Below are 11,824 nucleotides of genomic sequence, written 5' to 3' on the forward strand. Positions count from 1 at the left end.
GGCTGGGCGCCGGGCTCGCGGGGCCAGAACGACTTGTCGTCCTTGAAGAGCTCGAGCGTGCCCTCGAGGACGCCGGCGTACGCGGCCGGGTCCGCGCGGAGCTTGTTGAGCTCCGAGACGAGCGCCGCGGCCGTCAGCGGGGGGGCGGCCTCGGGCTCGGCCGCGGCCGCGGCGGGCGCCGCGGCGGCCGCGGGCGGCGGCGGCGGCGGCGCCTCGGGCTCGGGCTCGGCGACGGGCTCGGGCTCCGGCTCGGCGACGGGCTCGGGCTCGGCGACGGGCTCCGGCTCGGCGACGGGCTCCGGCTCCGGCTCCGGCTCCGGCTCGGCCACCGGCGGCGGCGGCGGCGCGGCCACCGGCTCCGGCGCGGCCACCGGCTCCGGCTCGGGCTCGGGCGCCGCGACCGGCGGCGGCGGCGGCGGCGGCGCGGCCGGCGGCGGCGCGACCGGCGCCGCGACGGCCGGCGGCGGCGCGACCGGCGCCGCGACGGCCGCGCGCGGCGCCGCGACGGGGAGGTCGCCGTAGGGCTTGATCTTGGGCGCCTGCACGGGCACGCCCGCGGCCGTCGCGTGGAGGAGGCGGCAGAGCGCCTTCGTCTCGCTCAGCAGGTCCGCGAGGGCGACGGACTCGCCGGGCGCGCCGACGCGGTCCGCGTGGACGGGGGCCTTGCCGACGACGAAGACCGCCGCGTCCGGGAGGAGGCCCGCGAGCGCGGCGGCCGCGGGCACGAAGACGGGCGCCGCCGTGGAGCACTTCGCGCCGTAGGCCGCGTCGAGCGCCTCGTGGACGGCGAGCGCGAAGGGCTGCCGCGGGTCGCTCAGGTAGCCCGCCGCGCCCGCGGGCTCGCCCGCGAGCTCCGCGCCGGCGACGGCCGCCACGAGCGCGTCCGCCGCGCCCCGCAGGTCGCGGAAGCCCGGCGGCAGGAGCACGCGGACGACGGCGCAGGCCGCCTCGGGCAGGCACGGCGGCGCGAAACCGCCGCGGCCCCGCGGCGGCGCCAGGTGCTCCGTCCAGAGGCGGCTCACGACGTAGCCCGGGTCGAGCGCGAGCGCCGCGCGCGGGCACGCGGCGTAGGTCGACGTCGCCCGGGCCTTGAACTCGGGCAGGGGCGCCGCCGCGTAGCCGTGGGCCGACGCGAGCTCCGCGAGCAGCGCGTCGACGTCCTCGGGCTGCTCCGTGACGTCGACGGCGGCCAGCGGTAAGGCGGGGAGCCCGAAGCACGTCGGGCCCGCTTTGAGCGCGCCCGCGCCGTCGCGGAGGCCCGCGAGGCCCGCGGCCAGCGCCGTCGCCGGGTCGACGACGGGGCCGACGGCGGTGGCGCAGGGCGCCGCGGCCGCGCCGGGCGCCGCGCGGAGCGCGCACCGTAACGTCACGTCGACGTAGCCCCGGCAGCCGAAGAGCAGGGCTGGCGCGCCGGGCTTCGCGGCGCCATAGGCGCCCATGCCACCGCCGTCGGAGACGAGGACGTAGTCCGCGGCGAGCGCCGCCGCGTGGGGCGCGAGGACCGCGGCGGCGTCGCCGGGCGCGGCGCCCGAGACCGCGACCTTGAAGTTCAACAGCCGCGGGCCACTGCCGACGACGGCCTCGAGGGCGCGGCACGCGTACAAAGGCGCGAGCGCGCCGGCCTTGGCGTCCTTGGCGCCCGCGGCGCCCACGCGGCCGTCCGCCGTCGTCGGCGCGAACGGCTTACGGTCGGCCGCGGCCCACGCCGCGGCGTCGGGCGCCGCGACGTTCACCGACGCGTAGATGAGCACCGTCGGCGCGCCCGGGGACTCGGGGCCCGCGAAGACGACGAGGTCGTCGGCGACGACCGCGGGCGCGCCGAGGCCCGCGGCCGCGGCCTCCTTGGCCACTAATGCCAACGCGTCGGCGCGCGCGGCCGCGTCGTCGGCCGTCGACGGCACGGCGCAGAGCTTCGCGAGCGCATCCCGGAGCTGGGGCGCGTGGTCCTCGACCCACTCGTCCAGGACGTCGTTCGGGTCCGGCTGGGCCACGCTGTCCGGGAGCGCGTCCATCATCGACGCCAAATAGGTAAGCATCGAGATCTCGTCCTCCCAGAGGCTCGCGTCGTCCGGGTCGAGCATCTGCGGCAGGCCGTACTTGTCCTCGGCGTCCCCGAAGGCCCGGCGGAAGTTGGCGCGGGCGTCGTCCGCGGGGTCGTAGGGCGACCCCGCCGCGTCCGTGTCGTTGAGTATCGCGAGGAACGCCTTGCCGTCCGCGAAGGACCGCGTCAGATCGGACACGGCCACGTGCGTCTTCGCCTTCTTCTTCGCCCACTTGAGTACCTTCTTCTTCACGGCGCCCAGGTCGTCGTCCGCGCCGCCGAGGTCCCGGATGAGGTAGAACGCGATGATCGACCAGATGAGGCCGAGCGTCGGCGTCGGCGTGCCGTCGACGACGTCCATGACGCCGATGTTCTCGAGCTTCACGTCCGCGTCGGGGAAGAACTTGAAGACGACGTTCATGTTCGCGACGTGCTGGATGCGCATCTTCCCGCTGTTCAACTTGCCGTACTTCTTCAGCGACGCGCCCGTGAGCACCTCCAGGAAGTTGTAGAGCACGCGCCCGTCCTTGAGGTCCTCGTAGAGGTCGCCGACGACGAGGTTCCGCGCCTTGAGCTTCGAGTTGATGTAGCGCGTGAACGTCCGCTTCTGCATGACCTGCCAGTGCGCCTCGGCGCCGCCCTGGAGCTGGGCGACCATCGCGGCGGTTTCTCGGCGCGCGGCGGCGGGTTCGTCGTCTCTGTGTGTGTTTTGTTAGCCGCGTCTCGTAGGCCTGGCGTCTCCGGGTGATGGGGTGAAGCACACCTCGTCGCAGGAGAGCGGAACAAGCACCACCAGATTAATTCGATGCCCGCGCCCGTCCCGTTTGGACGCTCGATCAGGTGCACCGCAGCGGCACCTTGGTCCTCGCTCTTTGCCACAAGGAAATGGAGGCACTGCAATCAGTCGGCGGAGCGAGCTGTCGGGCGCAGTGACACGCACGCGGGGACCAAAAGACGACGAAGTGCGCACTGATTCGGCGCCGCTCTAGCGCATAGACACGATGCCGCCGGAGCGCGGCACGGACTACATGACCTTAAACCTGGGAGAGACGTCCTTAAACGGCGAAAATAACGCGAGCACGAACCCGCTGCTGCCGGCGTCGGCCCTGCCGCGCATCACGAGCGGCGAGATCCGGCGCATCGCCGAGTGGCGGCCGGATCGGCCGAGCTCCCCGAAGAAGACGGAGGACGCGCAGGCGGCGCTCGAGGCGCGGCGGCGGCGCGCGGGCGGCGACGTGAGCCTCGCGGAGAACGACTACCGCGACGGCTACCGGTCGTGGCGCCTCGGCCTCGCGTCGGGGGCCGTGACGACGTCGAGCGGCGCCGCGGGCTGCCACGAGGAGGTGCGGCGCCTCGCCGCCGCGAGCCGCGAGGCCGGGAGCCGCGGGACGCTGCTGTTCCCCGTCGTGCTCGAGCCCGAGGCGCAGCGGGGCACGACGCGGTACTGGTGGCGCTACACGATGGCCTACTGGGTCGCCTGCACGTTCATCATCGGGAGCTCGCTCTTCACCTTCGGCGCGGGCTTCGACTACCTCATGCCCAAGGCGCCCATCCCCGAGGACCGGCTGCGAATCCGGAAGTCGGCGACGGTGCTCTGGCCGTACTTCGTCGGCGGCCTCTTCTTCATCGTCGGTGGCTATTTGGGCTACTACGAGGCCATCAACCTCGGGCGGGGCGAGGACCAGCGCGACCAGCTCCGGAACTTCGTCTGGCCGTCGCGCGTCGGCGGCGCGTGGGCGCTCGACATCGACGACCGCATCTGGCACTCGCACTGGGGCTACATGGCCTACTCCGTGGGCGCCGTCTGGTTCCAGCTCGGCATCGGCGTCCAGCTCCTCGTGGAGAACGGCGTCGTGCCGTCGGGCGACGCCGCGACGGCCTGCGCGTGGGTCTACTTTGCGTCGGCGTTCGGCGGCGGCGTGCTCTTCTGCGTCGGCGCGGCGCTCGCGGTGGACCACAACGAGTCCTGGCGCCTCGGGCGGGCGGCCGAGGAATTGGTGTGGTGGGTCGCGAACCTGAATTTCGTCGGGTCGTTGCTCTTCCTCGTGGGCGGCGTCTTCATCGCGCCGGGCGCGGCGCGGGCCGCGGGGAGCGACGCGCGGACCTTGGTGCAGCTGCCCTACTTCGTGGGCTCCTTCATGTTCCTGGCGTCGTCGACGCTCGAGCTCTTCATGTGGCGCATCGAGCTCCACGGTCTCGCCTTCGTGCGGGCCATCAACGCGAAGACGCACCTCCGCGAGTCGCTCGGCGACCGCGCCGCGGCGCACGAGGGCGACAGCTCCGGCGTGTCCCTCAACCAGCTCGCCTTCGTCCTCGTCGTCGTCTGCACCTTCTCCTTCTCCCTGATGGACATCGTCTTCGCCATCCACCTCACGCAGTGCCGGAACCAGCACCACGTCTTCGCGTACTACGACATCTACGACAGCGGCCTCCAGAGCGTGCTCTGCTTCGCGGCGCTCGTGTTAGCGTCCGTCGTCCACACGATCCCCAAGCAGCGGCCCTTCGGCATGCTCCTCTGGCTGCTGCGGGCCGTCATGGGCCTCCTCCTGCTTCGCTACGCGCTCAAGTTCGCGCTCTCCTGGAACGAGTCCCGCCGCTGCCGCCACTTCGCGGCGGAGTACAACGACGACGGCGGCGACGACGCCCTCGGCTTCTGGTGGTAACCGTTTTTATTTTCTAGGCGCCGGGCATGGCGCAGCCGTGGACGATCGTCGGGTCCGAGTAGCCCGACGTCGTCGCAAAATTCTTCAGGAGGTAGACCAGGCTCTTGTAGTTCTGGCCGCCGTCGCCGAGCGCGCCGTGGATGTTCGAGATCGAGAAGAGGCCCAGCGTCGCGCTTAGGCCATCGATGGGCTTGACCCAGAAGTTGAGCGTGTCGACGTAGCCGCCCTTCGTCGCGTGCGTGCCCTGCCAGATGTATTCGAAGCCGCTGGGGATGCCGTCGGACAGCGCGTCGCTCGGGTCGTGGCCCGCGGCGTCGGTGTAGTTGCTGTAGGCGTAGGACGCGTCCCGCCCGCCGGTCTCGAGGAACGCCTTGATCTCGCCGTACGCGAGGGGCGCGGACGTCGTAAGATTCACTTCGAGGCTGCAGCACGCCGTGCCGCAGGAGCCAAGGTCCGGGTGGTCGCAGTCGGCGACCTTCGAGTCCTTGCCGCAGGTGCTCTCGAAGGGCGTCGTCGCTGCCGCTGCGGTTGCGACGCACAAGGCCACAAGGACGTTCATGCTGTATGCGGGCAGCACGCGCGACCACGAGGCTGGGACGTCGCGCGGGGACGCAGAGGTGTGGAGCTCGACAAAGCCACTACTATTGTAGCATCCAACAATGTCATGTTCATCAGGTTCAGCTTTGGCGGCATTCGCCAACATGGGGGGCGGCCGCAATCCCGCCGGCTAGTGGTTCGCAGCGACAGAAACGGCTCGAGTTCCTGAAGGCAACAACAGCGGGCGGACGGGGGGCATGGATCTTTTCGCGTTGTTACGTTGCCGGGATAAAAAAAGGCAAGCAGCGGGACTCTGCCCCTGGAATGCCGTAAGCATGCGCAGCTCCCCCCAGGCGCAACCGGGCGGTGGGGGCCTTCGACCCGGGCCGTCCCGGGCGCGCGGCGCGCGGCGCGACGGGCCCCGCCGCGACGGGGCCCGCCGCGCGCCGCGCCGCGGAGGGCGGGTGATCGGCGCGGCGAAAGGCTGCTTGTTCGTGCTGGCGTGCTGGGCCGTCGACTCGGTGGGCGCCTCCTGCGCGAGCGTCGCGTTCTCCGAGCGCCAGGTCACGAACTCGGCGGACGGCGCCTACTCCGTCTTCGCCATCGACGTCGACGGCGACGGCGACGTCGACGCGCTGTCGGCGTCCGCCGGCGACGACACGGTCGCCTGGTACGAGAACGACGGCTCCCAGTCCTTCACGGAGCGCATCATTTCGAACTCCGCGAACGGCGCCCGCTCCGTCTTCGCGATCGACGTCGACGGCGACGGCGACGTCGACGCGCTGTCGGCGTCCGTCAGCGACGACACGGTCGCGTGGTACGAGAACGACGGCTCGCAGTCCTTCGCGGAGCGCGTCATCACGAACTCGGCGGACAACGCCTTCTCCGTCTTCGCGATCGACGTCGACGGCGACGGCGACGTCGACGTGCTCTCGGCGTCCGCTTACGACGACACGGTCGCCTGGTACGAGAACGACGGCTCCCAGTCCTTCACGGAGCGCATCATTTCGAACTCGGCGGACGCCGCCGTCTCCGTCTTCGCCATCGACGTCGACGGCGACGGCAACGTCGACGCGCTGTCGGCGGCCGGCGGCGACGACACCGTCGCGTGGTACGAGAACGACGGCTCCCAGTCCTTCACGGAGTGCGTCATCACGAACTCGGCGGACAACGCCTTCTCCGTCTTCGCGATCGACGTCGACGGCGACGGCGACGTCGACGCGCTCTCGGTGTCCAGGAGTGACGACACGGTCGCGTGGTACGAGAACGACGGGGCCGAGTCCTTCACGGAGCGCATCATCACGAACTCGGCGGACTACGCCTACTCCGTCTTCGCGATCGACGTCGACGGCGACGGCGACGTCGATGTGCTCTCGGCGTCCTACCTCGACGACACGGTCGCCTGGTACGAGAACGACGGCTCCCTGTCCTTTACCGAGCGCGTCATCACGAACGCGGCGGACGGCGCCACCTCCGTCTTCGCCATCGACGTCGACGGCGACGGCGACGTCGACGCGCTGTCGGCGTCCACCAGCGACGACACGGTCGCGTGGTACGAGAACGAATGCGGCAGCCCCAGCGCGACCCCCAGCGCGGCCCCTTCGTCGGGAACCAGCGCGTCGCCCTCCTCGACCCCGACGGCCTCCTTCCTGCGGATCACGAGCATCGGCATCGGGGCGACCTGCGTCTCCGGCGTCGAGTGCGACCTCCTCTGGGTCTACCGCGGCGACCCCGGCGCCTGCGCGACCGTGGACGTCGAGGTCTCGGACTCGGACGGGACCGTCGTCCGCGCGGAGACCGCGACCAACGACGGCCAGCAGACGCAGACCGTCGCCGGCGACGCGGAGGTCAGCACCTACACCCTGACGCTGGCGTGCTCGGACGACGCGACGCTCGCGGACTCGGCGGAGTTCGAGGTCTCGTTCACGCCCGCGCCGACGATCGCGCCCTCGCGGAGCCCGTCCGTGGGTCCGACCGGCGTTCCCACGCCACGGCCGACGCCGGAGCCACCGACGCCGCGGCCCACCGCGCGCTGCGCCAGCGTCGCGTTCGCCGAGCGCGTCATCACGACGCTGGCCGATGATGCCAAGGCAATCTACGCGATTGATATAGACGGCGATGCGGACGTCGACGTGCTCTCCGCAAATATGAATGTGCAAGGTATCGACGGGCAGGAAATAGTCACCTGGTACGAGAACGACAGCTCCCAGTCCTTCACGGGGCGTGTCATACTGAGGGCTGATGCCAGCAGCGAAATCTATCAGGCCGTCGTCGTCTTCGCGATCGACTTGGACGGCGATGGCGACATGGACGTGCTAGCTACGACAATCGGTTCATCTTCAGGGGATTGGATAGGCGGCGTCTTATGGTATGACAATGACGGCTCCGAGTCCTTCACCGAACGGACTGTCGTCCAGACCTTGAATCATCGGATTAGCTATTCAATTTTTGCGATCGACATGGACGGCGACGGCGACGTCGACGTCCTATCGGCGTCCGCCGAAGACGACACGGTCGCCTGGTACGAGAACGATGGGTCCCAGTCCTTCACCGAGCGCATCATAAAGGCGCTGGCTGATAGCGCCCGCTCCATCTATGCGATCGACATCGACGGCGACGGGGATATCGACGTGCTCTCGGCGTCCTATGACGACGACACGGTAGCTTGGCACGAGAACGACGGGTCCCAGTCCTTCACGGAGCGCACCATCTCCGACTCAGTGGACGGTCGCTCTATCTACGCCATCGACATCGACAGCGACGGGGACGTCGACGCGCTATCTGCATCACGTGACGACGACACAATCGCATGGTACGAAAATGACGGGGACCAGTCCTTCACGCAGCACCTCCTGAGCACGCTGGCAGATGGAGCTCTATGCTTGTATGCGATCGACATTGACGGTGACGGCGACGTCGACGTCCTCTCGGCGTCCCACGCCGACGACACGGTCGCGTGGTACGAGAATGACGGCTCCCAGTCCTTCACGGAGCGCATCATTCACACAGCGGCAGCCACTGCCACCTCCGTCTTCGCGATCGACGTCGACGGCGACGGGGACGTCGACGCGCTGTCGGCGTCCGCCGAGGACGACACGGTCGCGTGGTACGAGAACGACTGCGGCACGCTTACGCCGACGCCCGTCTCGCCTTCTCCTTCCTCAGCGCCGTCCTCGAGTCCGTCCTCGAGCCCCAGCGCGGCCCCATCGTCGGGTCCGAGCGCGGCGCCCTCCTCAGCGCCGTCCTCGAGTCCGTCCTCGAGCCCCAGCCCGGCCCCTTCGTCGGCGCCGAGCGCGGCGCCCTTCTCGGCGCCGTCCCCGAGTCCGTCCTCGAACCCCAGCAGCTCGACCCCCAGCGCGGCCCCTTCCTCGACCCCGAGCGCGTCGCCGCCCTCCTCGACCCCGACGGCCTCCTTCCTGCGGATCACGAGCATCGGCATCGGGGCGACCTGCGTCTCCGGCGTCGAGTGCGACCTCCTCTGGGTCTACCGCGGCGACCCCGGCGCCTGCGCGACCGTGGACGTCGAGGTCTCGGACTCGGACGGGACCGTCGTCCGCGCGGAGACCGCGACCAACGACGGCCAGCAGACGCAGACCGTCGCCGGCGACGCGGAGGTCAGCACCTACACCCTGACGCTGGCGTGCTCGGACGACGCGACGCTCGCGGACTCGGCGGAGTTCGAGGTCTCGTTCACGCCCGCGCCGACGGCAGCCCCGACCTCGGAGCCGAGTCGCGAGCCCACATTCCAGCCGTCCGTGGAGCCCACTTCGACGCGCGTCCCGACGACCTCGAGCCCGAGCAGCGCGCCGACGAGCGTGCCGTCGTCGACGCCGTCCCCAAGCGCGCCGACGACCTCCGTGCAGTGCGGTGGGTCGAGCGGCGCCACGAACGGCACGAGCTGCGACTCGGGCCACTTTGTCTACGTCGGCGTGTGCGTGCCGTGCTTCCGGGGCACCTACAGCGTCCGCGCGAAGGCGACCGCCTGCGACGACTGCGCCGCGGGGTCGTTCCAGCCGAACGCTTCGGCCGTCGCCTGCGCCCTCGCGCCGCCGGGGTCCTACGTGCCGAGCGCCGGCGCGCGGAGCGCCTCGCTCTGCTTTGCGGGCTACGTGTCGTCGTCGCCGGGCGCGACGTCGTGCGAAAGCTGCGCGGCCGGGCGCTACTCCGCGGCCGCCGGAAGCTCGAAATGCGAAAACTGCACCGCGGGTCGGTACTCGAGCCTCGACGCGTCCATCGGCTGTTCCGCGTGCCCGGCGGGCCGCTTCGCAGCCGGCACGGGGGCGGAGATTTGCGAGCCCTGCCCCGACGGCACTGACTCGCCGGAGGCCGCGGCGGAATGCGACGCCCTGACGGCTGCCCCGTCGACGTACTACTTCGAGGGCACGCTGCGCGCGTACTACTCCTTCGATGAGGGCAATGCGACGGATGCGACCGGAGCATACAGCGGCGACACCTACAAGAACGGGATGGCGCGGAACCTCGGCCCGACGGAGAGCCGCGACGGCGGGGACGCGCTCGGCTTCGACGGCGAAGTCTACGTAGTCTTGCCCGAAGCTCTGACGTATGAGGCGCTGACCGGGGACGAGGAGCGGACGATCTGCCTCTGGGCGCGCATCGACGACTGGGACGGCGGCTTTCTCTTCGAGTACGGGAGCGACTCGGCCGACGGAGCGTCGTTCGGGCTCGCCGTTGGAGACGCTGAAAGCAACGTGACGCTCGCTCTGTCCGGTTCGTACCAGACGGTCGTGACGATCTACGGCAACACGTCCTACATCGACTGGGACGACTGGCACCACTACTGCCTGACCTACGACGGCACGGACCTCGTCCTCTACTTCGACGGCCTCGCCGAGGCGACCGCCCCGGCGTCTCTCGACACGGAGACCATGTACGGGCTTCGAGTGGGCGCCGACGTGTACGAGTCGAACAAGCTGACGGGCGCCATCGACGAGCTCTACGTCTACACGAGCGCCCTGGACCGGGAGGCCATCTCCGTGCTCTACGGGTCGGTGACGGCGTCCCCGACGGTGACTCCCGCCCCGTCGACGTACTACTTCGAGGGCACGCTGCGCGCGTACTACTCCTTCGATGAGGGCAATGCGACGGATGCGACCGGAGCATACAGCGGCGACACCTATAAGAACGGGATGGCGCGGAACCTCGGCCCGACGGAGAGCCGCGACGGCGGGGACGCGCTCGGCTTCGACGGGAGCATCTACGTCCAGCTGCCCGACGCGCTGACGAGCGGGGACCTGACCGGGGACGAGGAGCGGACGATCTGCCTCTGGGCGCGCATCGACGACTGGGACGGCGGCTTTCTCTTCGAGTACGGGAGCGACTCGGCCGACGGAGCGTCGTTCGGGCTCGCCGTTGGAGACGCTGAAAGCAACGTGACGCTCGCTCTGTCCGGTTCGTACCAGACGGTCGTGACGATCTACGGCAACACGTCCTACATCGACTGGGACGACTGGCACCACTACTGCCTGACCTACGACGGCACGGACCTCGTCCTCTACTTCGACGGCCTCGCCGAGGCGACCGCCCCGGCGTCTCTCGACACGGAGACCATGTACGGGCTTCGAGTGGGCGCCGACGTGTACGAGTCGAACAAGCTGACGGGCGCCATCGACGAGCTCTACGTCTACACGAGCGCCCTGGACCGGGAGGCCATCTCCGTGCTCTACGGGTCGGTGACGGCGTCCCCGACGGTGACTCCCGCCCCGTCGACGTACTACTTCGAGGGCACGCTGCGCGCGTACTACTCCTTCGATGAGGGCAATGCGACGGATGCGACCGGAGCATACAGCGGCGACACCTATAAGAACGGGATGGCGCGGAACCTCGGCCCGACGGAGAGCCGCGACGGCGGGGACGCGCTCGGCTTCGACGGGAGCATCTACGTCCAGCTGCCCGACGCGCTGACGAGCGGGGACCTGACCGGGGACGAGGAGCGGACGATCTGCCTCTGGGCGCGCATCGACGACTGGGACGGCGGCTTTCTCTTCGAGTACGGGAGCGACTCGGCCGACGGAGCGTCGTTCGGGCTCGCCGTTGGAGACGCTGAAAGCAACGTGACGCTCGCTCTGTCCGGTTCGTACCAGACGGTCGTGACGATCTACGGCAACACGTCCTACATCGACTGGGACGACTGGCACCACTACTGCCTGACCTACGACGGCACGGACCTCGTCCTCTACTTCGACGGCCTCGCCGAGGCGACCGCCCCGGCGTCTCTCGACACGGAGACCATGTACGGGCTTCGAGTGGGCGCCGACGTGTACGAGTCGAACAAGCTGACGGGCGCCATCGACGAGCTCTACGTCTACACGAGCGCCCTGGACCGGGAGGCCATCTCCGTGCTCTACGGGTCGGTGACGGCGTCCCCGACGGTGACTCCCGCCCCGTCGACGTACTACTTCGAGGGCACGCTGCGCGCGTACTACTCCTTCGATGAGGGCAATGCGACGGATGCGACCGGAGCATACAGCGGCGACACCTACAAGAACGGGATGGCGCGGAACCTCGGCCCGACGGAGAGCCGCGACGGCGGGGACGCGCTCGGCTTCGACGGCGAAGTCTACGT

At 70.1% G+C, this 11,824-nt stretch overlaps 2 protein-coding genes across 2 annotated transcripts; one reads left to right on the forward strand and one right to left on the reverse strand.

Annotated features, from left to right (window-relative positions):
* Positions 1–1,991: 1,991 nt before the first annotated feature.
* Positions 1,992–2,654, reverse strand: AURANDRAFT_5483 (hypothetical protein; the record flags this gene model as incomplete). The annotated part of the gene is made up of 1 exon (XM_009036506.1): positions 1,992–2,654. A coding segment is annotated over one exon (663 nt), but the record flags the coding sequence as incomplete, so codon positions are not given.
* Positions 2,655–9,209: 6,555 nt separating this feature from the next.
* Positions 9,210–9,569, forward strand: AURANDRAFT_6939 (hypothetical protein; the record flags this gene model as incomplete). Its single annotated transcript, XM_009036523.1, has 1 exon — positions 9,210–9,569. A coding segment is annotated over one exon (360 nt), but the record flags the coding sequence as incomplete, so codon positions are not given.
* Positions 9,570–11,824: the final 2,255 nt, after the last annotated feature.

This window comes from Aureococcus anophagefferens (genome assembly GCF_000186865.1).
Source record: "Aureococcus anophagefferens unplaced genomic scaffold AURANscaffold_5, whole genome shotgun sequence".
Classification (NCBI taxonomy): Eukaryota; class Pelagophyceae; order Pelagomonadales; family Pelagomonadaceae; genus Aureococcus; species Aureococcus anophagefferens.